At 31.4% G+C, this 25,515-nt stretch overlaps 2 protein-coding genes across 2 annotated transcripts; both read right to left on the bottom strand.

Annotated features, from left to right (window-relative positions):
* Positions 1-15,111: 15,111 nt before the first annotated feature.
* Positions 15,112-18,507, bottom strand: LOC131630597 (uncharacterized). Its single transcript, XM_058901370.1, has 4 exons — positions 18,349-18,507; positions 18,028-18,229; positions 16,439-16,472; positions 15,112-16,323 (listed from the first exon to the last, which is right to left on the bottom strand). Exons 1-4 carry the CDS (start codon positions 18,405-18,407, stop codon positions 15,743-15,745), a joined length of 876 nt encoding a protein of 291 aa, XP_058757353.1. The 5' UTR covers positions 18,408-18,507; the 3' UTR covers positions 15,112-15,742.
* A 1,434-nt stretch (positions 18,508-19,941) lies between these two features.
* Positions 19,942-21,241, bottom strand: LOC131630607 (glyceraldehyde-3-phosphate dehydrogenase, cytosolic-like). Its single transcript, XM_058901383.1, has one exon. The coding sequence runs from the start codon at positions 21,162-21,164 to the stop codon at positions 20,142-20,144; it is 1,023 nt and encodes a 340-aa protein (XP_058757366.1). The 5' UTR covers positions 21,165-21,241; the 3' UTR covers positions 19,942-20,141.
* Between the last annotated feature and the right edge of the window lie 4,274 nt (positions 21,242-25,515).

The raw sequence follows: 25,515 nt of genomic DNA, 5'->3' as shown, positions 1-25,515 counted from the left end.
AGAATAGAGTTAGAAGTGTCATTTTGTGAAAACAAGAGAAGAGAAGAAGAGAGGAAGAGAAGAGGAGAAAGAGGCAAAATCTAAAAGAGGAAGATTGAACCTAAGGTAAGTGGAGAATCCTCATTATTGTGGGTATATATGTATGCAATGATATTTGTATGCTTAGGTTGTTCATCTCTTTAACTTCTCATAATTTCAAAATGTTAGGGTTTGTGTAGAATCTATGAAATGATTATTTTGAATCATGTTAGATGGTAGTAAATGGATGTTATTTGATAAATTTATGATATATTTGTTGTCAATTGATGCATAGATTGTATATGGGTTAATGGGTGTTGTATAAGGTGAATAGGGAAGAAAAATGGTGATTTTGGGTTTTTACGCAGCATGAGTCGACCGCTACAGAAGGCAGGGTCGGCCTGTGCTGACCCGTGAGGGCGAGAATCTGTGTTTTCACGCGAACGGTCGACCATTGTAGGTCATGAGTCGACTTATGACTTGTTGGAGGCTCAGGATGAATCGACACAAGGGTCGGCGCGGACGAACCCACAAGTTATCCAATTTTTGGCAGATTTTGTAAAGACCATAACTTTTGATCCGTAACTCTGTTTCATGTGTCGTTCGAAATGTTAGGAAGCTAATGTAATTATCTATATGATATGATTAGAATGGATGACACTTGATGAATTAATTATGATGTTAATATGTGGATAACATGTAATTATGTATGTGTGTGTTATGGATTGATGAATTGCAGATAACATTAGTGGATATGTTATGTGATATGATATTCATGATGAGTGTGAATGAATATATGCTAATTGTTGTGCATTGTTGTGATTTTTATATGATAAGTATGTTTTGTACAATTGGTGGATAATTCATTGGGTGAATTATTGTGGTATACGGTATGTTAAGATTGTATGAATGATCTTAATTGCATATGTTTTGTGATAATTGTACATGCATTCATGGTGGTTTTGATCCTTGTCTGGAAACAAAATCGTGTGGCTTTGATCCTTTATGGAAACATAGGCGGTGAACTATAGGTTCATATTTGGTTGGCTTTGATCCTTTGTGGAAACATAAGCGGTGAACTAAAGGTTCATATTTTGAGGGCTTTGATCTTGTCCGGATCGGAAGCGTGGCTCTGGTTTATAATCGGGAGAGGTGAGCTTGATACTCACATGGTACCACATACATTGAGTCACATTAATTGCATTCGAGTCGCATTAGGTGTTATGTGATTGCTTGAGTTGATGTGAATTGCCTTGGTAATAATTGGAAATTGTGTTTTGTGCGTTAAATGTGGAACTTATTCAATTTATGATGTGTGATGAATGATAATGCTATTGTATGCTATATTCATTTTACATATTGTATGTTTTTATTATGATGTGAATTCTCACCCTTCTGTTCGAATGATGTTCATTGTGACATCGTGCAGGTTCCGACGAGTAGTGAGCTTGTCCGAGGATTTAGCCGAGGAGCTTTTGATTTATCATTTTGATTAAGTAGTGAGTCAAATGCTCTAATCATGTAACACTTGGGGTTTATTTGAACTCATGTTTTAATATTTGGATATTGTTATCTTTATGGAATTTGATATGATGTTTGGAATTCTCGAATTTGAAGGCTATGTTGCCTAATTGTTAAACTCATATGACATGTACATATATGAGTTGATTATGTTATATGATTTGGTAGATGGATATAGTATGGGATATATTCATTGAAATTGCTTGAGATTTATTATTCCGCGTGCGATATGCATAATGTTTGAAAGCATGAAGTTTCAAATTGTGTTATAAGGTGTTCATCTTTAGAAGTTGAAATCAAAGAAATAACCCATTATATCTCGAAGTTCTATGGAAGTTGAATATCGTGCAATGGCCTCCGCCGTTTGTGAACTCCAAAGGCTCATCAACATCTTGACATATCTACCCATCCTCCTGTTCAACCTGCTATATTGTATTGTGATACTCCCTCTGGCTTTATTTATAAGCAAAAGTCTACTAACATTTTTGGCCTTAAATATAAGTAAATTTCTACAAATCTAGACACCCTTTTATTCTAAAACTACCCATACTTTAATTACTTACTATTGTTATGAGTTAACAATTTAATTAAGGGGACATGCGTAATTATGTTATTTCTCTTACATGAAATCAAGAAAAGTAAATACACTTAACTACCTTTCTTAATAAACGTGAAAGTTGTCTTTTTTTGCTTATAGATCAGGCAAGGGTAGTAGCGCTTAAGCCAAACATATTGCAAACAACTCATCTTTTCATGAACGCACCAAGCACATCGACTTAAACTGCCACTTGGTGTGTTATAAACTCCAACAAGGATTGTTCCACCTATTACTAATATCATCTTTTGAACAGGTGGCAGACTTTTTCACCAAACTCATGGACCTCCAATTCTTCAACTGAAACTTGCTTACGCTTGGAGTGCAGACTATCTACCCTCAAGCTTATGGGGGTATTAGACCATAAATAATTTGTATTTCATTATTTTCTATTTTCTGCTAATTTTATTGAGATATAATTTCCATATTTTTAGAATAGCATGTTGAAGAGTAAATTGTATTATATAATGGAAAAGAATGAAGGTTTTCTAAGGAAACATGTTTTAAATTCTAATATATATATATATATATATATATATATATATATATATATATATATATATATATATATATATATATATATATATATATATATATATATATATATATATATATATATATATATATATATATATATATATATATATTACTAAAGTTTTCATAATATAAAAGTCAAATTATACAAATATATGTCATACTTCTCAACAACAAATATGCATTATTTATCAAAACTTTAATAATGGATACTTTAATATATGATACTTTTCTTTATTATGTTTAGAAAATAAGAGCGCGTGCCATTAGAAAGTAACTATATTTGACTTAGTTTAAGGGTTCTATGTAAGACTATAACTTATATTATACTAAGTATTAAGTATTATTAATACATGTACTATTTATTTATGAAAAAGGAAGTTAAATTATTTTGTTGAAATGATTAAAGTTGGAAAATTTTCATTCAATTTGTCAAAAATTGCCATTAAATTATATAAACCTAGTGTAGACTCAACTATTATTCGGTCGGTATTGTCATATGCCAAACTTTGACCACAACGAGAAACCTTGATACACTTTCCCTTCCCTTTGGTTCTAGAAATATCAAGTATTAAAGTTCAAAAATTTATAATTATCTTGGATTTAATATTATTGTATTTCAAGTAAATTTAAAATTTATACAAGACTTTGATTTTGACATACTTTAATCTTGTCATACGATAGAATTCACAAACATGCAACTAGGTTGGTGGGTTGAAAACACGTCAAATATGTACTAATCAAGAGGTCTAAGATTCAAATAGTAGAAATTTATTAGCATTTGCATATTAAAAAACCATATAAATAAAAAGACGTAGCTACTAATAAACAAAAGAATGAAATTGATTGTAAAAATAGAGTATAAACGTAGAAAATTAAATTTTAGAGAGAAGATAATATTCATAAAAATGATAGACTCTAGGTCGTAATAATATTAAACACGTCAAATATGTACTAATCAAGAGGTCTAAGATTCAAATAGTAGAAATTTATTAGCATTTGCATATTAAAAAACCATATAAATAAAAAGACGTAGCTACTAATAAACAAAAGAATGAAATTGATTGTAAAAATAGAGTATAAACGTAGAAAATTAAATTTTAGAGAGAAGATAATATTCATAAAAATGATAGACTCTAGGTCGTAATAATATTAAACATACGACTCATTATAATTGAATGAATATTCTAGAACTAGTAATTGCCACTTCAGCAATGACAAAATCTATAATCTATAATATAACAAAACTAATGGTTGTGGAAAAGTCCAAAATACCCTTATTTGACTTTTTGCCACCATATTAAAATTGTGGTTTTTTGGTCTTTGTATCATAAAGTTCTTAATTTTATTATTAAAATAATACAACTCTTATATTTTATCAAACTTATCAAATCTCTACCTATTCTCTATTTTTTTCTCTTTCATCACTTTCTCACTTCTTTCTTCCAAAAAAATCTATCAATCTATAATATAAGAAAATTAATGGTTGTGAAAAAGTTCAAAATACCCTTATTTCATTTTTTGCCACCACATTAAAATTGTGGTTTTTTGGTCTTTGTACCATAAAGTTCTTAATTTTATTATTAAAATAATACAACTTTTATATTTTATCAAACTTATCAAATCTCTACATATTCTCTATTTTTTTTCTCTTTCATCACTTTCTCACTTCTTTCTTCCAAAAAAATCTATCAATTTATAATATAAGAAAATTAATGGTTGTGGAAAAGTTCGAAATACCCTTATTTGATTTTTTGCCACCACATTAAAATTGTGGTTTTTTGGTCTTTGTACCATAAAGTTCTTAATTTTATTATTACGAAAAATGTTATTTATGATCCAAATATTTTTTATTCAAAAATGGAATAGGCCAAAAAATCTACTATTGATGTAAATATTTTTATATACGAAAATTTGATATTGATCCAAATATTTTTGTAAATGACACCTTATCAAAAATAATATTTGTATATGGAAAAAATCTATTATTTACGAAACTGGTATTTATGATCCAAATATTTTTATTTCAAGATGGTATACGGGAAAATAATCTACTATTGATCTAAATATTTGTATATACGAAATTTACTATAGATCCAAATATTTTTGTAAATGATACTAAACAAAAATGAGGTCTGTATACTGGAAAAAATCTATTATTAATCTAAATATTTTTATATACGAGAAATGGTATTTGTGTTTAAATATTTTTGATCCAAAAATGATATACGGGAAAAAATTTATTATTGATCTAAATATTTTTTTTTACAAAAATTTAATAATATATTTGTAAATTATACCTAAATAGAAATAATATTTGTATTATTATTTACGAAAAATGTTATTTATGATGCAAACATTTTTTATTCAAAAATGGTATACGGGAAAAAATATACCATTGATGTAAATATTTTTATATACGAAATTTAATATTGATTCAAATATTTTTGTAAATGATACTTAAACAAAAATGAATTCTGTATACGGAAAAAAATATATTATTAAACTAAATATTTTTGTATAGGAGAAATGGTATTTATGATCAAATATTTTTTATCCAAAAATGGTATACGGGAAAAATATATTATTAATCTAAATATTTTAATATACGAAAATTTAATATTGATCCAAATATTTTTGTAAATGATACCTAAACAAAAATAATATTTGTATACGGAAAAAAAATCTATTATTTACGAAAAATGGTATTTATGACCCAAATATTTTTTATTTAAAAATGGTATACGGGAATAATTTTATTATTGATCTAAATATTTTTATATACGAAATTTACTATTGTTCCAAATATTTTTGTAAATGATACGTAAACAAAAATGAAGTGTGTATATGGGAAAAAATTTATTATTGATTTAAATATTTTTATATACGAGAAATGATATTTATGATTTACTAGTTAAAATAGAAATTCGTATTATTAAAATGCAATTTGTATAATATTGTAATAGCTTATTACTTAGTAAACTATGAGGTAATGGAGTGATTTAATAAATAGTTTATAAATTGATATACCAACAGAACAAGGTCAGGACTAATTTAATATTTTTTTAATTCAAATTCAAATTTCACATAAATACTCGTTCTCCATCTCAAATTCAAACGCCATGAATAATTGAATAAAAAACTTTCCTTAATCAAACTCATAATATATTCCAAACTCTAACAAATATTAAAAGTAATAAATTGAAACAATTTTGAAAATTTTCAAAAAATACATTTTAAAATATTTTATATGATAAGTAAAAATCAAGTATTAGTGTATTAATCAAATAAATATTTTAAAATGATTAAAATTAAATATTTTAAATTATTAACGAGATAGATTTGTGGTGGATATTAGTGTCCTCATTACCCGTCTCATACTCATATATCGAAATAAAATAAAAAAGTCAAACTCAAATTCAAACTCAGTTAAAGTGGGTTTTCTCCGTCAATTTTGGTGTGGGTTTGAATGAGTGTTTGTGATTACCTTATTGATGTCATGTGTATTTATAAATTGATTTTAAGGTGAAATGTGTCACTTTATATCAACTATTTTTAGATTTTTTTGGTAGCCAATGAGAAAGTTAAAATTCCTCACACTCAGTACTATTGAATGAATCTAAATATTAATATGGTAAGTGGTCCATGACTTATAAGTTGTAACAATGAATTAGATCAAACTCTAATTTATTATATATAATAAATATGTTGGTGTAAGTCCTTGACACTAATAGTTTATTAGAACTTCGTACTTATATCAAATTATTTATTAATGATAAAAGACATTTCTTTGTTATGTTTATTTTTCCAAAATAATAAATTAAACATAGGATTCAATTAAACATAAAGATACTATTCTGAAGAGCAAACTCTGAAGGACCAGATTATGAAGAGGTCAACTTCTGAAGGTATGAAGAAAGGCAATATTTGAAGATCTAGATTTTGAAGAGGTAAACTTCTTAAGATTAAGTCAACCTCTAAAGACTCAGAGTCTGAAGGATTAGAAGTTGAGACTCAGACTCTGAAGACTCAAATTCCGAAGCCAATCAAAGTTTAAGGACATGGGATTTTCTGATAAGTCATTATCAGACTCTGAAGATATTTTATCTTCTTCTAATTATCCTCTTCTGATCACATGAAGATTTATCAAAAATTTGTAGAAGACAGAAGAAATGCAATTGATAATTCCTCTTATAGCAAATGATGTTCAAATAGCTTCTTAACAACATTAACCATATAAGGAAGCTTTCCAATGTCTCTGATGAGGCTTCTCTCAAAGCCTCATTGTGCATGAAGTATTCTCCAACGACTCTTTTGTGTTTCTTTATAAAAGGAGCTAAAAAACTTAGAAAAACTAAACACTGCACCTTGACAAATAAATAAATGTCACTTTGTTAAATCTATTGCACAAGCTTAAATTTAGAACTTTTTATCAATTATATATTCTTAAAAGTTCTTACGTCTTAGAGTCTTTTTGTGTTATATTTTGTTTATATCTTTGATTGTATATCAAGTGTAAGTCTTAAATAATTCTTAATTTGTAAATTAGGTTGTTAGAAGTCTCTTGGTTGTTGCTTGAGAATCAGGAGTCTATTGCTTGTGTATTTGAGCGTTGAAGTCTCTTACTTTTGTGTTTGAGCATTTTGAAGTCTCTTATATGTGTGCTTGAGCATTTGGAAGTCTGTTGCTTGTGTGCTTGAGCATTTTGAATTCTCTTGCTTGTTGCTTGAGCATATGAAGTCTCTTGCTTGTATGTTTGAGCATGTGAAGTCTTTTACTTGAGAGTTTGAGCATTGAAAGTCTCTTGCATGTGTGCTTGAGCATTTGTAATCAGATTTAGTTATAGTAAAAATCTCTAGGATGTGCAATGGGACTGGACTACTCCTGATTTGTAAGAGGAACTTGGTTGATTTAAGACCTAAAAGCAAGGTGGTATTTTAGTAGTTGTAGTCTGGCTCTGGATGGTCCCCTCCACAATAGCGTTTTTTGTTGTTGTTGTTTGTGTTATTTGTTTGTGCTTTAACATTTCTTATTTATATCTAGTGGTTTCCGAACACTTCTGGTGCTTTGTAGATATTTTGTTGTATGATGGTGTTTTTTTTTGCCTTTTTAATATATTTTATTTGTCATTTAAAAAATAGAAACTTTCTCACATTAAACTTAGTACATGAATATAAATGATAGATGATCGATAACCTTAAATACATACGATACTAGAATTCGAGATTAATTAATTAACTCATTCATATAATCTATACCTTAAAAAAATCAGTTTTGTAACAATAAATGAAGTCAAAATTAAATTTTGTTAATATGTATAGAACTAGTAAAAATAACAACTTGTGGTTGATCAGTGAGATGTTAGAAAATAAATTTAAACCGAATGGAATCGAGGATAGAATCGTGTACGGAACACTTTCCTTATAGTATTTCAAGCACTCCCAATTTGTTTTGGAGTTTCTACGCAGGAATACCCAGGATAATTCAGCCTTCTCGAGTTTGCGCAAGACCGGCGAAAACTCAAATGTAGCGAAGAGTGCTCTGAAATTATTCTAGAGGATTTGCATTTTTGTATTGTGATTTTCTGAATCCATAATGAATTATTTATAGGCCATATTGGTATTGTTTCACAAGGTAGCGACCCTTGGTGAAACAATCTCTTTTACCAAAAGTCACAATGATTGGCCTACAACAACACATTTCAAGAGTTGCATGGTTTCATTCTACAACACTTCATGAAGTGTTGCCATTTTTCAAATCCACTTCTCTTGTCATTTTGGAACAACTATTATATTATTAATTATTATTAATAATTTACAACAATCCCCCACTTGTTCTAATAATGACAAGTCTAATTCCAGAATATAGAAAGTAAAATAGTGTTAATACAGTTAGGTATCTTTCGATTTGAACTTAACCTTAGTAAAGACAACGCAAAGTCTAATCGGAATGTTAGGTAGCTATGCTTTGAATCGTTATCCCATGTGATCAGACCGGCGTTACTATACACACACTTTTAAAGGTTCTTCGCCTACATATCTCGCCTAGCACTATTTATGGCCATGTGCTTTTCCTGTTTTCATGAATTTTTCATGAGAGAAACTCCAACTCTCACTTTAAGACGGCACCATCTCGAAATTCATATAGGTGAAGTTCAGTTTGTATCTATTACTTGAGATACATATCCTCCTCGATATATAACTTCATTAAGAGTTTCTAAAAAAAAACTCAACCCTCAATTATGTAATAGTCAACATTGTCACAAAATGTTGCACCAACTTCCAAATCAACGACTTGTTGTTACCCATTGAATCTTAGGTTAAGATGTATTAACTTCAGATTGGGTTGCTATCATTGTCGGAACACTTATTCAAGGAGTTTCAACCTCACACCTCTTGAGGTTATCTTTACTAAATCCCTGGCTAGTAGTTTAGTAAATGAATTATTCAAAATTATAGATCAATTGTATATATATATATGTGAATGAAATGATTACATCTTTAATCAATTTTCTCACGAAAGAATGTCTAAGGCCTCAGTGCCCAGACTTTTCATTTTACACATATCTGAATTCTCTTGATAAATTGGCTTGACTATCACATTGTGTTAACACCTTTGAAACATTGTCTTTAGCCAATGGAACTTCTAATAGAAGGTCCCTAAACCATTCAACTTCTTTGACCAATGAAAGCGAGATCCACACACTATGGGTCCATGGTCAAAAGAGTGATGCATGTTTATTTCTTGCTCTCCCAAGAAATCTCACCCAACTAGTGTAAATATCCACTTAGTTGTAAATTTATGATCTCCAACACTCGATATCCAACTCATATTGGTATATCCCTTTAATATGGCAGGAAACCTACCATAATGGAGGTCAAGATTTTGGTTTTTTAAAAGATAATCAAAATCCTTGAGATGGCCTTCCAATGCTCACCATTTGGATTTCTAGTAAATCTACTCATTTACTAAGTGCAAATGCTATGTCAGGTCTAGTAAAGTACATTAGAAAACCAATTTCACTCGCGTATTCTAATATAGCCACATCTCTTCCATCATCATTTTGACACTAAGATCAAATTGAATATTCACTTTCTTGAAACATGATAGTTTGAACTTATCAAGAACTTTCTCAACAAAGTGTATTTGACTAAGTTCATAACCCCCACTATTTTCGTATTACTTTGATCCCCAAAAGAGTGTCAACTAGTCCAAGATCTTTCATCTTGAATTTGGAAGTTTTCTCAATATGTTTTTAACCCCCACTGTTTCAATTTACTTTGATCGAAAAGAGTGTCCACTATTTCAAGATTTTCATCTTGGTTGTGGAAGTTAGAAACCTCTTTGTTTCTAAGATTCCATTCATCTTTTTGATAATGATCAGCATGTAATCAACATAGAGACAAAGGAATATCACAATATTCTTACACAACTTTGCGTACAAACACTTATCACAAGAATTTGATGAAGAAGGTTTTTAGATGATCAAGCATGACGATGCAAGAAGGTTTTTAGATGAAGTGAGAGATACAATTATGAGCAATTTAAAGTAGTATAGTATAAATTGCAATGAGTACCTTAGTTAAGTTTTCTTGTCTCAAATATTCACTTGAATTTCTATGTTCAACCTTCTTGATCGACTTCATCATTGATGTGCATGACACTTTTGATCCTTTTCTTCTTTGATAACCTTTGTCTTCATCAAAACTAGGTATAAGATATATTCTTCACAATCTTCCCCTTTTTGATGATGACAAACTCTTTGAATTCTTGTTTTGATAAGATTTAAAATTCTCCCTCTAACTTGTGTGTCTCCCCTTTGGTTTGTGTGTCTCCTCCTTAATTGGAGAATCTTACAATGACAAATTCAAACTTTTTATGTCATTATTTTGCTACCTATTTTAATCCATGCAAGAATTTGACAAGCTTACACGCTATTTGTTCATTATCAGGAAGTATATAACTTTCTGGTTTCTCCATATAAATCTCCTCATCGAGATCTTCATTTTAGAAATGTCATTTTGACATCCTTTTGATGAACTATAAATTCATGCAAAACTAATTAATGCGAACGAAACTCTAATTTTCGCTGTACTTGCTTCTAATACATGTGTTGAAATAATCAACACTTTTTTTTTTTTTAAAAACCTGCACCAGATTATTACCGGGTTATGTTTTCGACACACCCCAAGTACTTCTTTTTATTAACGTAAATACACAGATAAATTTAAAATTGGGATGAAGCCATATAATGTAATTGTCAGTACTGCAGTAACGTATCACATGTGGAGTTTTATAATCCAATTTTTTTTTTTTTTTTAATTGCAAATCATATCATGCCTACACATATTTTAATGGAGAAAATACCATTTATTATCATGTCATGCCAGCACATTACAGTTAGTCAACATGGATATTTTTAGTGTCACATTACAGAACATAGGCATGCTTTAGAGTTTACCAATTAGTCATAAGCATTATATATTTTGGAGAAAGAAAATTTCAATTTCAATTCCAATTCATATCAAACAATAATTAACGTGCTATTATCCATACATATCAACAACAAAATTAAGATTATCTTAATGATATGATATTATATCAAAGCACTGTTAACAATTAATTTCGGAAAAATATAAATCGGTAACTTAACTCTATATCAACAGCCAGGGGTGGCCCTGAGCACGGGCTCGCGGGGCAGGAGCCCAGGGCCCCATAATTTTAGGGGCACCAAAAAAATTTCTTACCCATATATATATATATATATATATATATATATATATATATATATATATATATATATATATATATATATATATATATATATATATATATATATAAAAAGAGATTTTTTTATTATAAAAATACTTGCTAGAGTTTTTTTATAAAAAAATACTGGTTAACAAAATTATAGGGGGAACTATAAGTCAAAATTAATAAAAGAGTGTAATTTCTCATAAATAAAATATAGAGAAGAATAAAATCAATTAATTCCCCTAAAATAAAATCAATTGATATATCCATAAATTTAGCAATTACAAAGTTTAATTGAGGCACTAAAATTAAAACAATGATATAGAAAGTACTTTATATTATGATCCCAAAATTAAGAGGGAAACACTACTTCAACTAGCTGAACAAGATAATGATCCCAAAATTAAGAGTAAATCCGAATCTTTAGCAACTCATGGAATTGGAAACTTTGAACTTTTAGTAGCTATGATTATTTGGCTTGAATTGTTAACTGTTGTTAATCAAATTAGCAAAAGTTTGCAACAAATAAAAAAGACATATGTATTGATGTGGCTCTAGAACTAGTAAAATATTTGATCAAGTATTTGAAACAGTATAGAGAATTTGGATTTGTAAATGCTAAGGCTAGTGCTAAAAAGATTGGGAATGAAACGGAGATCGAATGCGTGTTTATTCAAAAACGTCAAATTAGTAAAAAAAAACAACACTATGATGAAAATCCATTTCAACTCACACAGCTGAATCTTGAGTCTGCTGAATAGTCTTTTCGAAATTATTATTTCTTATATATTATAGATCAAACAATTGACCCGCTTGATAGAAGATTTGAGCAGTATGACACATATGAAAATATTTTTAGATTCTTGTTTAGTATTGAAAGGCTTAGATCATTATTTGACAGGGACTTGAAAGTATGTTGTAAACATCTTGAAACTTGTTTAAAATATGACGATTCTCTTAATCTTGATGGTGAAATTTTATTTGAAGAATTGAAAGTTATTAGAAAAGCTTCAACAGTTGAATCAAAATCAAGCTATATGATATTGATTTCTTTAAAGACTTTTAATTGTTTTCCTAATGCATGCATAAATTAAAGAGTAATATTTACTATTCGTATCAGTGTTGCATATGCTGAAAGAAGTTTTTCTAAATTAAAATTATTAAAATCTTATTTGAGATCTACTATGTCACAAGATAGATAAATAGCCTTGCGTTGATTTCCATTGAAAATAATTTTTTGAGGAACCTTGATTATGAACAAATTATTAACGATTTTGCAACAAAAAATGCTAAGAGGATGATATTTAAATAATTTTAAAAGTTTGGTTAATTATTTTAATAGGAAAAAAGACCAGGTCATGAAGAAGAAGAAGAATAAGTCTCTTTATACTGGTTTATGTTTTGATGTAGTATAAACATTGATTTAAAGATCCATATTTCTATGCTTTTTGCAAAATGTCAAATGAAAATGTGTCTTTTATCCAATTATTTCTTTTATCCTTATGTATTTATTGTTAAAAAAATTATATGGGCACCATTCTTTTAATTCGCCCAAGGCACCCAAATTCAAAGGACCGGCCCTGTCAACAGCTAGAAAAAATAATCATTTGAATTTTAATAATTATGATTTTCACAGTTAGAAACAGTAAACGTACCCGAATTCATCATATTGATTCTCTTTGTGTTTAGAATGTGTCCACGATACAAGAGTTCATTCTTTCAAATATTTGAAAACGGAAGCCTCGGTTGCCATGGTTTGTAATACTATAAGATTGTTAGAAAATAAATTTAAACCGAATGGAATCGAGGCTAGAATCGTGTACGGAACACTTTCCTTATAGTATTTCAAGCACTCCCAATTTGTTTTGGAGTTTCTACGCAGGAATAACCAGGATAATTCAGCCTTCTCGAGTTTGCGCAAGACCGGCGAAAACTCGAATGTAGCGAAGAGTGCTCTGAAATTATTCTAGAGGATTTGCATTTTTGTATTGTGATTTTCTGAATCCATAATGAATTATTTATAGGCCATATTGGTATTGTTTCACAAGGTAGCGACCCTTGGTGAAACAATCTCTTTTACCAAAAGTCACAATGATTGGCCTACAACAACACATTTCAAGAGTTGCATGGTTTCATTCTACAACACTTCATGAAGTGTTGCCATTTTTCAAATCCACTTCTCTTGTCATTTTGGAACAACTATTATATTATTAATTATTATTAATAATTTACAACATGAGATACGTAGCTATGAAGTTTGTTGCTATGCATGTCGTCTTCATCATACAATGACTAACGTTTTCTTATTCTATTTGAGCTGTTGAGCATAACTCAATAACGTTGTCTAGCTGTTAAGTTGTTCCTACGCGCAAATATCACAGCCGCCTAAATTTACATTCAAAACTCTATCCACAAATGTAAGATATCAATGAATAGGAAATTGCATTTCCATTTCTAAATTCCAACTACCTTAAGAATAGTCAAACACCTTCCAAATGTCAAAACCACTTTCCTTTTTTCACAAGCAAAAAACCCGTGCGCATATCAACTTTATGTATTTATATGCCCTCCATTGCGCAACTTCATGTCATTACAAAAAATCATATTTTACTTCAAGGCTTCAATAATCATCATAGTCAAAGGTTGTGTTCGTGAAAGAAAAGAAAAGAAGAAGCAATGGAAGGTTTGATTCCATATCTTATTCATGCCATCAAGAAGCAGAAGCCTCATCACCATAGTCTCAACAGGAGCGTCTCTCATTCTGGGAGCATAAATCGTAGCTACCACTTGCTATTGGAATCTGAATCCGTGTCAGGATCTTCTCATAGAAGAACCAGATCTGAATTTCAGCAACCCACAAGTGAGTTCGTAGAACATAGATTTGGTGTTGATGGAGTTTTGGTTAGCCCCAAAGGCCTCACGGTCACAGCTCTGCCTCCTACCACTACTAATGTTACTGCTTCTCATGTTACACAACAACCATCAAAGAATTTCAACAACATTCGGAAGCACAAATGATAGACATCATAGGGATAAATGGATGCTCGACTTTCCAATTCCATATTTTCTAAGAATATAGTTGTGATTTTTAGATTTTGTTCGTCTCTTTTAATGGTTTGATTCATTTGTTTAAGATGGTAATGGGTAAATCTCCTTTGTCTTCTTGTGTATAGTTTATATCTCTGATATTGTAATTTGTAAGCTTGCCTCTAGGGGATTAACTGTAATCAATAGATACTTTTGTGGGATCCAATAGAAACAATTCTCTTCAATTATGTGTCTAAAACTATGATTACTAGTTTACTACTCAGATATATTTCACGCTTTAGTTCTTTCCAAAAGATATTCTAAAGAAATATCTATTTAAGGATTCAATTTTGAAAAGAAAAATGCTTATTAGAAAGAAAATATGAAAGCAAGAAAGACAAGAATTAAAAAAGAAATTAAATTTAAAATCAATTTAAAATTATCCTCTAAAACAATGACAAGTGTTGATTCTTGCATTTCTTATTCAATTGTGTCGCATCGTGTTGGTAGTTGCTTCATTCTTTTAGTTACATGCTATGTATTTGTTTATTTTTGGAACCAGTTACCTGGTATTTTCATTACAAAATTGAAAATTAGTTTTAAAAAAAAAAAATCAATTTTGAAAAAGTTTACACTTTCAATAAGATTGGAATGTTTTTTAGGAAATTTTTTCATGCTCACGTTTTTTGTGTGCGCGTCTACGCTTATTTATAAGATTTGGTAAAAGAAGCTTACTTATAAGAGAAAACATGTGGTAGAGGGAAACCATATATCCACTTTTCTATTTATATTATATCACTAAAAATAGAAATCAAAAGATGGGTTAGGAAAAAGCAAAGTAAAACAGTAATGTAGCCGGGTTAGAAAAAAGCATAGTAAAACAATAATGCAGACGGATTAGGAAAATGCATAGTAAAACAAGCTATGTGGTTGCGAGTTGCATAGTGAATGATCCCCATCGAAATCAAGAATCATTCCAGCTTCAAAATATGATCCTCCTCGGCCATTGGGGATAATTATGCTAACCTATTTGCGAAAATTGATGACTTGCAAGTATCAGACCAAATTATTACGTTGAAATTACTACGTTGAATTTAGCAATGACTTGATATCATAATAAGCAATTTGGCTGCAATACATGTCATAAAACTAAAAGATGTAAACCAGAAAGATAAAGAAATCGTGAAAATTGGTAGTCTTTGGAAATTATCCCATATGCCCTGTGTTGAAATAATGATTTGATTTCTGAAAACAACCTTAACAAGCTTACCAATTACTGCCTACAATGTGATATTAAGAAGCTAGGAGTGCTTCCAGCTTTGCAATCTGATCATCCTCATTCTTAGCAATTTGGTCCTTGTTAACCTCTTGATACAAATCATGTTTCCACTTCTCAGTTTCAGTCTTGATAGGATGATAATCTTGTCTTCCATTAAATTTATCTCTTCCTCTATAATTGCTATTGCCTCCATTTCCACCATACCTTCCTCTTGATGAAAAGCCGTCCCTCCTAACTTCTCTGTTGTAGGGTGCTCTGTCATCTACAATTAGCTTCTCAGATCTATCCAAATGGTTCGGGTTGCTGCCTCTATCCTCCTTCCTTTCATTCCTTTCTGAAGGGTGATCGGTATGGCTTGACTTTACTGTCACTGTCCCAGCTGGATTAACCTCTCCCGAATCCACTGGAATTTTCTTCTCCCTAAATGCTGGCCTTTTCCTCAAAGAAGGTGTTGGATCATCTTTTCTTTCTGGATAAGTGTCTCTTCTATGAAATTTATCATCCACTTTAGCCAGTGATTTCTCATCTCTTTGCTCTCTACTTTGACTTGTCTCCACCCTTTGATTATTCTCTTTACTTTGAGCATAGACTTTTCCTGCATGGAATCGAAGAACTTTAGGTTTCAGTGTGTCAAGCCAATCTACAAACCATGCATACACAAAAGAGCCAAAGGAAAAGATATATATCCATATAAAAATAAGGAAACTCACCATCTGCTTCCCTTTGACCAGCGCTTCGACCAACCTGCAAGTACTGCCCCGTTCATCATGCTGTTTAAAACATGAATTGGAAAGCATATATCGATGCACTTGAAGGCATGGGGCTGAACAAGAATCCCACACCCTAGAAAAATAGTTTGCATACACTGAATAACATCTAGCATATAAAAATGAATTTCCGAGTCATCTTCAAAATAATCATTAGGACATTTTCTTTCCAATACTGCATATAAAAAGGTATTTGATGATAAATGCCGCAACCCCTTATAAATCAAGAGCCAAAGGAATAATAAGCAATCTCAACATTTATGGCAAAGGGTCTGAGGATTATTATCTGCGTAAGTATATATTATTCATACAACATTTGACCATCAAAACAAATTCCAGTCGTCTTTTATTAACATTTCTGGCTGTATTTCACTAATATAACAATAATAGATGGCAATCTCTAATCTAACAAGTAACTTGCCATCCAGGCTACAACACACAGTGTAGTCCATGGCGGATGGCGGTCCATGGCGGAGAGCCAAAACCTCACCATACCTGACACTTTGTGGCGCCGTTATAGCGGAAAAATCCGCAATATCGGCCACTATTTACCATTGCGGCAAGCCCAAAAACCGCCAGGTATATCCGCCATAGTGCCGCAATTGCGGATATTTGATAACACTGACAGCACATGCTCTTCTCCTAATTTCCTCCCAACATCACTATTGTTTACTAGGCTACTAGCTAGCTATGTGCTGACCAATTGTATGCAATCACTATTGTTTACTAGCTAGCTATGTGCTGACCAATTGTGTGCAATTCAAAGATATAAAACAACTGTGAAGGCTAAAGGTATGATATTAATTTCGTGGCAGTTTTTGTGCAATGCCAATGTAGATGAACTCTTTTCTTTGTGAATATAGAAATCATTGATTTTAAAACAAAACAACCAAATAAAGTTATAGCAAGATAGCGGAATGACTTCTATTATGATAGTTTTCTACAGTTTATATAATTTATACTATGTTAGCATAAAAACTCAACAACTAGAGGTTTCAAATTACATGGTTCTAGTGTTTTCAAATTACAAGGTTCTTGAAATACCTCAACCAAACAGAATACTTTTAAAATTCTAATATTCAATCTCATTCTGAGATACAGCACTACAGCATCTCTAACAACTTCTACTTTGGCTGCTACACTAAATTGCTCTCCTATTGCATGTTCTGTAGTGGCCAGGAGCCACTCCACTGTAGCTCATTGTTGACGACACCCATTTCCAACATTTTCAGTTTGGCTTCTTGCACTTGCCTAACAAACAGCTTAAAAGGGAAACCCTAAACAGCTTAAATGGGAAACACCAGACAACTTAAAATATTAGAGTTTTTTTCAGCTACTTGGCCTCCATATTGATTCTAAGTCTAACCAAAGCAGATCACATTCTCTCTTCTTTTCTTCACTCTTTCAGTTTCTAACAAACCTAACACAATACCATATGCAAGTTTGAATGTAATCAGGATCAAAACTAGGTCTAAAAGTAAACCAGCATTTTATTTGCAGAACCAATCAACTACATATGAAATCACTATAACCTGATAATAAGACCGAGATCTCGACGGTTGCGACGAATATTTAGACGGCTCAGAGTGATCAATTGGATCCAATCTCTTATGAGAACCATCAGTAGTTTCATGCTTAGAAGAACGATTTGACAGCGGTAGGTTTCTCTGTTCCCGATCCACTCCTCCGTCATTTGACGTTACTCTTTCCCTATCCCTTCTATGTCTCTTGGGACTAAAATCAACATCATCATAATCAACATTCAACAAAACGAAATCATAATCATCAAATTCAATGGAAATATAAAAATGTGCTTGAAGATTTGAGAAAATGCATTCGAGAAGAGGAAGTACCTTGGTTCTCGATCGAACTTCGAATGGCGACGCTTCGAATCGGAGTCTCGATGAGACATTGTTGATTAGGGTTTTCAGGAGAAAATCTTCAGCTACGGTTTTGGATTAGGTTTACGTTCTTTCAATTTCTATGTATCGCTATCACTACTATCCATTTTGCTCCACTTTTCTACTGTTGTTTGGATGCGACGAAGTACAGCGGAAAATAAAGGGTGGAAGAAAAGGAAAACGTTTCTTCTAAGGGTTTTTTGTAATATTTTCTTTTCTTTCATTTCCTTCCCTGAACCAAACACAGTATTAATAAGTAGAAAGAAACAAATATCAATTGGATTGTTCATTTATTTACTTAAATTCGATTAGTAAGAGTCGATTAACATTAATATCATTTTAATTAAATTTATATTTTAGATATGTGATGTATCAAATTTAATATTTTCAACATTCATATTTAAAAATAAAAATAACTTTTATTTTTTTAAAGAATTAATTATTATGCATGGTTACGTAAAAAGTTTCACATTATCAATCATTTATAATTACTATTTTATATATAATTAAAAAATAAAATATAATTTAAGATATGACGGTTATGATTCATTGTAAAAATAGTTTATAATGTATTTCATTTTTTTTTAAAATCACAAAAAATCTATTTTTATTTTCTTTAAAAAATTAATAATATAATTTTGTTTAATTATATATAAAAAAAATTAAAATGTCTCTCTCTTTTTAATTATATAAAATATATATTTTTTAAAAATTTCTCTTTATTTCTTTCTCACCCTCCTTTATCCCTCTTTTATGCCGATCAATTATTTATTTATTTATAGATTTATCCGTGACCATAGAATTGTCCTACATAGTTTTTTTAATAATTATAATTGTAAAAAATAAAATAAAAAATATCAAGTAATCTACTATTAATTCATATCATATTGTTTTCAAACTTTAATTCTAATTTTAAAATTAAATACTTCTTTAATCTATAAAATGTTTGACAATTGTATTTTGTATTAAAAATTAAATTATTTTTAAATAGGAGCACACAATCAATAAAAAAAATGAATTCACTTTAAATTTGTTGTATATCTAAGAAACATTGCATAAACAATTTTTTTTAAAATTAAATAAAATACAACATGATTCTTTTTTTTTTTTGGCGTTAACCGACCGGTATCCGCGGGGGAAAGGGGCCCCACGTGACTAATCCGGACTCGGGCTCGGAGGCGACGACACCGTGGCCCCAGAGCGTTTTTGACTCCAGCCGGGATCGAACCCGGGTACTAGCCGGTTCCGTCCCTTTTTGGAGAAAGCTCATTTGCCAACTGAGCCAAAACAAAAGTTAAAAAAGAGAGATTTAGATATTACCGTAAACATAGTCTCGAATTTTACTTTTGTATTTTATGTGATTTAAATAACATTTAACTCTTTTGTGAAAACTATGAAAAAGAAGAAAAAAAATGAATGAATAATAAATACAATTGTGAGAGAAAAAAATAGATAAGCAACAGCCTAATTCATCAGCGCAATTGCTATGATCAGTTTGATACTCAATAATATTACCATGTAGACACTTTTTTTTTATCACACAAAATATTCCTTATATTAAGATGATTACAAAGTGTCTATTAATTTGAAATACAAAGGAAAAAAACGCAGACACTTAGTGTCTCAGTGAGTAACTCACAACAACACAATTTTATTCTAGAATTGAAATTCACAGTATGTTGATAAATGTTCAGTGAGACAAAATTTAGAACAGTGTCACACGATGCAATCCAAGCTCAGACTCATCAAGCCACAGAAGCAATGTGGACAATGAGATCAATAACACGGGTACTGTATCCCCATTCGTTGTCATACCAAGAAACAAGTTTCACAAAGTTTTCATTCAAAGCAATTCCTGCCTTGGCATCAAATATGCTAGACCTACTATCACCAACAAAGTCAGTAGATATAACATCATCTTCAGTGTAACCCAAAATACCCTTGAGTTTGCCCTCTGACTCCTCCTTGATTGCAGCTTTGATCTGCTCATAGGTTGCGTTCTTTGCAAGCCTTACAGTAAGGTCAACAAATGAAACATCAACAGTAGGGACACAGAATGACATTCCGGTCAATTTACCGTTAAGTTCTGGAAGAACCTTTCCTACAGCCTTGGCAGCTCCAGTGCTGCTAGGAATGATGTTGAAGGAAGCAGCCCTTCCACCTCTCCAGTCCTTGCTTGATGGACCATCAACAGTCTTCTGAGTAGCTGTGATGGAATGGACATTGGTCATAAGACCCTCAACGATTCCAAATCGGTCATTGATAACCTTAGCGAGGGGAGCGAGGCAATTGGTAGTGCAGCTAGCATTGGAAACAATGTTAAGGTCTGATTTGTATTCCTTCTCGTTAACACCAACAACAAACATAGGTGCATCTTTACTTGGGGCAGAAATGACAACCTTCTTAGCACCACCCTTCAAATGAGCAGCAGCTTTATCCTTGTCGGTGAAAACACCAGTAGACTCAACAACAATGTCAGCTCCAACTTCACCCCATGGGATCTCCTCAGGGTTCCTAGTTCCGAAAATAGCAACTTCTTTCTCACCGAAAATAAGGGTTTTAGAGTCCTTGACCTTAAGTTCAAAATGCTTCCACTGGCCATGAACTGAGTCATACTTGAACATATATGTCATGTAATCAATAGTGATGAAAGGATCGTTGATGGCAACGAGTTCAACATCGTTTCTTTGAAGAGCAACTCTTGCAACCAAACGACCGATTCTTCCGAATCCGTTGATACCGATCCTGATCTTCTTGTCAGATGCCATGATATTGAGTTGAAAAGTTGTGGAGAAAATAGAATGAGATTAGAGAGTGGTTTGGTGGAGAAAACAAGAGATGGAAGAGGCTATTTAAAAGGGTTGTGTAAGAAGAAAAAACGAGGGGTCATGCGTGTCACTCGGTGTTTTTGTGCCAGCTTGGGGAAGGGGTAAAGTAGTAGTTAGTTGTTAGTATCGAGCCGCTGGTTTGTTTTTACATGGAAAATTGTTGAAAACCCGGGGTTACCCATGATTTGAGTTGTTAAGTTTGGCATAGGTATGTAACGAATCACATTAGGAGAATTTTTTATTTTCTTTTTAAGTAAGATTAGATATATAAAAAGAAAAGATGGATAAAAAAAAAAGAGGGGGACCATACCAAAACCCTCTCAGAAATAAGGGAACCTAAAGAAAGGAAAATCTAGCCTATTGTTTACAAAATCAGCTCTAATACATGAAGGTACCGAAAAAAAGTGAGTAGTATTGGTCAGAGCTAAACCTAAGTTAACAAGGGCATCTGCACAACTATCCTCTTCTATATATATATATATATATATATATATATATATATATATATATATATATATATATATATATATATATGAGAAAACACAAAATTCATCTTCGACACAATATTAATGCAATGAAGTCAACGGTTTCTAATCAACCACGACACACTATACGGAGGACTGAAAGCTCGAACAACTGCTTTCGAATCAGATTCCAGCCAAACATAATTTCAATTCCTCTCATGAGCGAACTCAACGACAAAAATTGCACCCGAGAGTTCGACAATGAGAGAGTTGGAATCACCGAAAGGAGAAGTAATAATGTAGCGGTAAAATTGGTGAGACTAAAGTCGTGGGAAGACTTTAGCTCATTTTAAACAGAGTCACTACCGCGCTTTATTATTTCCAAAAAGGAATGGGTGAAAGAGCGAATAAAACCCGCAAAAGTTTTTAAAATCAAAACTAATAAACTTATCAGAGTTCTGGCTACGGAGGGTTTGTTATACAAGGGGAAGGTTTTAAGCACTCCTCATATCCATGGTACTCCATGGAAACCTCTTTGTTTTTGTGTTATTATCTTTTGTTTATAAATACCATTTTTTTGTGAAAATCCTATGTGAAAAAAAAACTTGTTTGAAATAGAGGGTGGGGATGAGAAGAGAAGTTTTTGAAAGTGAGCTCGATAAGATATCGCATCCTAGGCCTACATACCCCTTAGGTGCAATAGAGAAGTCAGAGCTTCTGTAGTTCCTCTTTTTTAAAAAAAAGGAAAAGGGGTCAAAGTGGCCAAAATCTTTTTGGATGTGAACTTTAAAATACTCACAAGCTTTTAAAAGGGAGTTAAGCTTTAAAATACTTAACAAGTTAAAAGGGGATTAGGCTTTAAAATACCTAATAAGTTTAAAAGGTTAAGCTTTAAAATATTTAACAAGGGAATTAGGCTTTAAAATACGATTGTCTGTCAGTATAAAAATATTTTACATTGTCAATGTATTTCAAATTTTTTAAAATCACAACAAATCTATTTTTATTTGCTTAAAAAAATTAAATAATTCTTTACGATAATTTTGTTTAATGTCTCTCTCTTTTTAATTATATAAAATATATTTTTTTAAAAACCTCTCTTTATTTCTTTCTCTCCTTCCTTTATCCCTCTTTTATGCGGATCAATTATTTGTTTGTCTAGACATTTATCCGTGACCATGGAATTGCCCTACATAATTTTTTTAATAATTATAATTGGAAAAAGTAAAATAAAAAATATCAAATAATCTACTATTAATTCATATCGTATTGTTTTCAAACTTTAATTCTAATTTTAAAATTAAATACTTCTTCAATCTATAAAATGTTTGACGATTGTATTTTATATTAAAAATTAAATTATTTTTAAATAGGAGCACACAATCATTAAAAAAAAAAGTTCACTTTAAAGTTGTTGTATATCTAAGAAACATTGCATAAACAATTTCTTTTATAAAATTTAAATAAAATACAACATGATTCTTTTTATAGCATGAAAACAAAAGTTAAAAAAGAGAGATCTAGATATTTGACAATATCGCAACAATAACAGAATATGAAAGTAAAAGTTTTTATTATTGATTATTGAGAGGATTACATACAGGAACATATATATATATATATATATATATATATATATATATATATATATATATATATATATATATATATATATATATATATATATATATATATATATATATATGGGGACGACTCAAGTGAGAACACTTGGTTATTATGAGAAATGAGTCGTGATTTATTATTCTCATTTCTCATAATAACCAAGTGTTCTCACTTGAGTCGTCCCCATATATATATATATATATATATATATATATATATATATATATATATATATATATATATATATATATATATATATATATAATATACAATAGTCACTAAATATGACTAACTTAGGTTAAGATATGTATGATATCTTGATATCTCCCCATAAGTTGGACTATGTATATTGCATAGACCCAATTTTGACAAAAGTGATGAAAATAACGGAGCGTGAAGCGGTTTGGTTAATACATCAACGAGTTGTGAGCTGGAAGGGACGAGAAGAAGATGAATGAGCTTAGATTGTAGTTTTTCTCGAATGACATGACAGTCTAATTCAATGTGTTTACTGCATTCGTGAAAGATGGGATTGTGGGCAAGATAAATTGCAGATTTGCTGTCGCAATATAAAGAAGCAGGAGCAGAGAATTTAATGCGAAAATCATCAAATAAGTAGCGCAACCATTGAATTTCGCAAGTCAGAGATGCGAGTGCTCGATACTCGGTTTCAATGGAGCACCTAGAGACAGTGTTCTGCTTCTTTGAACGCCAAGAAATGAGAGAATTTCCGAGTAAAACACAATAACCTATGACAGATTTGCGTGTGTCTGGACATCGAGCCCAATCCGAGTTGGCAAACCCATGAATCCGAAGTTGGCTGGAACTGTCAAATAAGATACCTTGGGCAGGAAAGGCTTTCAAGTATCTTAATATCCTAGTAGCAGTGATAAGTGCCAAAATGTACTTATTTTGTGTATGTAAATAGTGGCACTTATCGATACTTTTGTTAATACCGTTTGAATAATTTCCCGTTTTGTGTATAAATACGTATACTTTGTGAATAGTTATATTTTCATATACTTTTATACCATTTGATAGTTTTTTCTTTGTTTTTATAGGTATTCATGCTTATTGGAGCCTTGAGGAATAAAGTGTCAAAGGCACGGCTTCGATTTCGCAATTTTGGTGAAAGCCCGCTTAGCCACCATCAAGCGGACTTCCAAAGACTCAAAATAAGGATGATCAAAATCATCAATTTGGTTTCCATTCATTCATTACTGGATAGAGCATTGAATAAGCTTTCCAACGCTTCAAACCGGGCGCAATTCGGAGTTACGGTTCTCGAGTTATGGCGAAAACAAAATCTGGTTTTTAGCAGACTCCGCTAAGCGGACTCTGTTCCGCTAAGCGGACTCTGTTCCGCTAAGCGGACTCTGTTCCGCTAAGCGGACTATGTTCCGCTAAGCGGACCTGCGGATTTTCAGACTTGTTAAAAGGGGCAAAAATCACATTTTTAGGTCATGGGTTGGGTATTTTTGAGTCCCAACACCATCAACTTCATTCTTAGAGTAGAATTGGCTTAGAAAACAACTTCGGAGGTTGCATACGGATGATCGGGGGTGGATTGAGCGTCGAACGGAGCTGACAAACCGGGAGATTTTCGGTTCATTTCTCTTCTTCTTTGTGTATTTCTCTTTGGTTGGGTTTGTTTGTATATTTACTTGAATCTTATGTATATTTATCGATTATAATGTTATATTTAACTTGCTTTACGAATCTGTGTTGATATTATTCTGGATTTTTGCTCTATGCTGGGGATTTGGGGTGCTTTAGAGATAAACTTCTTAAATCCTTATCTAGGATGATAATCTGTTGGTTCTGAACTCTAGAGATAGATTTAGAGCTAGCATTCACTGTGGGTATCTGTTCTTAATGCTTTCGTGTTTGAGCGGCGCGCGAGAGATCGCTGACGCGAGAACACGGATGTTCTCGTGACTTCGCGTTAGAGATAACCTTAGTTGTGAGATGATCTCGTTTGTGCTCCAGAGATGGACGCTTATGTGAGAGATACGTGATAACATAGATGAGTATCGTAGGTTGAGTATAACGGGTTGGTAAATGTATGTTTGTGAAGAGTGAATATATTTACATTCCTGATAAGTTATTTCTCTTCTAAGAATGTGTTTATTCTTTTACTGTCTATATCTTTGATTACTTTTTGCTCATTCAAACCCAAGCTCGAAACCGTAGAAACTGTTGAA

This window comes from Vicia villosa, unplaced genomic scaffold, assembly GCF_029867415.1.
Source record: "Vicia villosa cultivar HV-30 ecotype Madison, WI unplaced genomic scaffold, Vvil1.0 ctg.000711F_1_1_1, whole genome shotgun sequence".
NCBI lineage: Eukaryota > Viridiplantae > Streptophyta > Magnoliopsida > Fabales > Fabaceae > Vicia > Vicia villosa.
The sequence above is the reverse complement of the archived record's forward strand: the minus strand, read 5'-3'. Positions and strand labels throughout refer to the sequence as shown.

What these genes read in the sequence shown, in the direction of transcription:
- LOC131630597 (XM_058901370.1), bottom strand. Translation starts at nt 18,407, where the DNA reads ATGTCTCATCGAGACTCCGATTCGAAGCGTCGCCATTCGAAGTTCGAT. An exon ending in AAGTTCGATCGAGAACCAAG is followed by an intron (nt 18,230 to 18,348) that starts GTACTTCCTCTT and finishes TGTTGATTTTAG; the next exon opens with TCCCAAGAGACATAGAAGGG. An exon ending in GATCTCGGTCTTATTATCAG is followed by an intron (nt 16,473 to 18,027) that starts GTTATAGTGATT and finishes CAGTACTTGCAG; the next exon opens with GTTGGTCGAAGCGCTGGTCA.
- LOC131630607 (XM_058901383.1), bottom strand. Translation starts at nt 21,164, where the DNA reads ATGGCATCTGACAAGAAGATCAGGATCGGTATCAACGGATTCGGAAGA.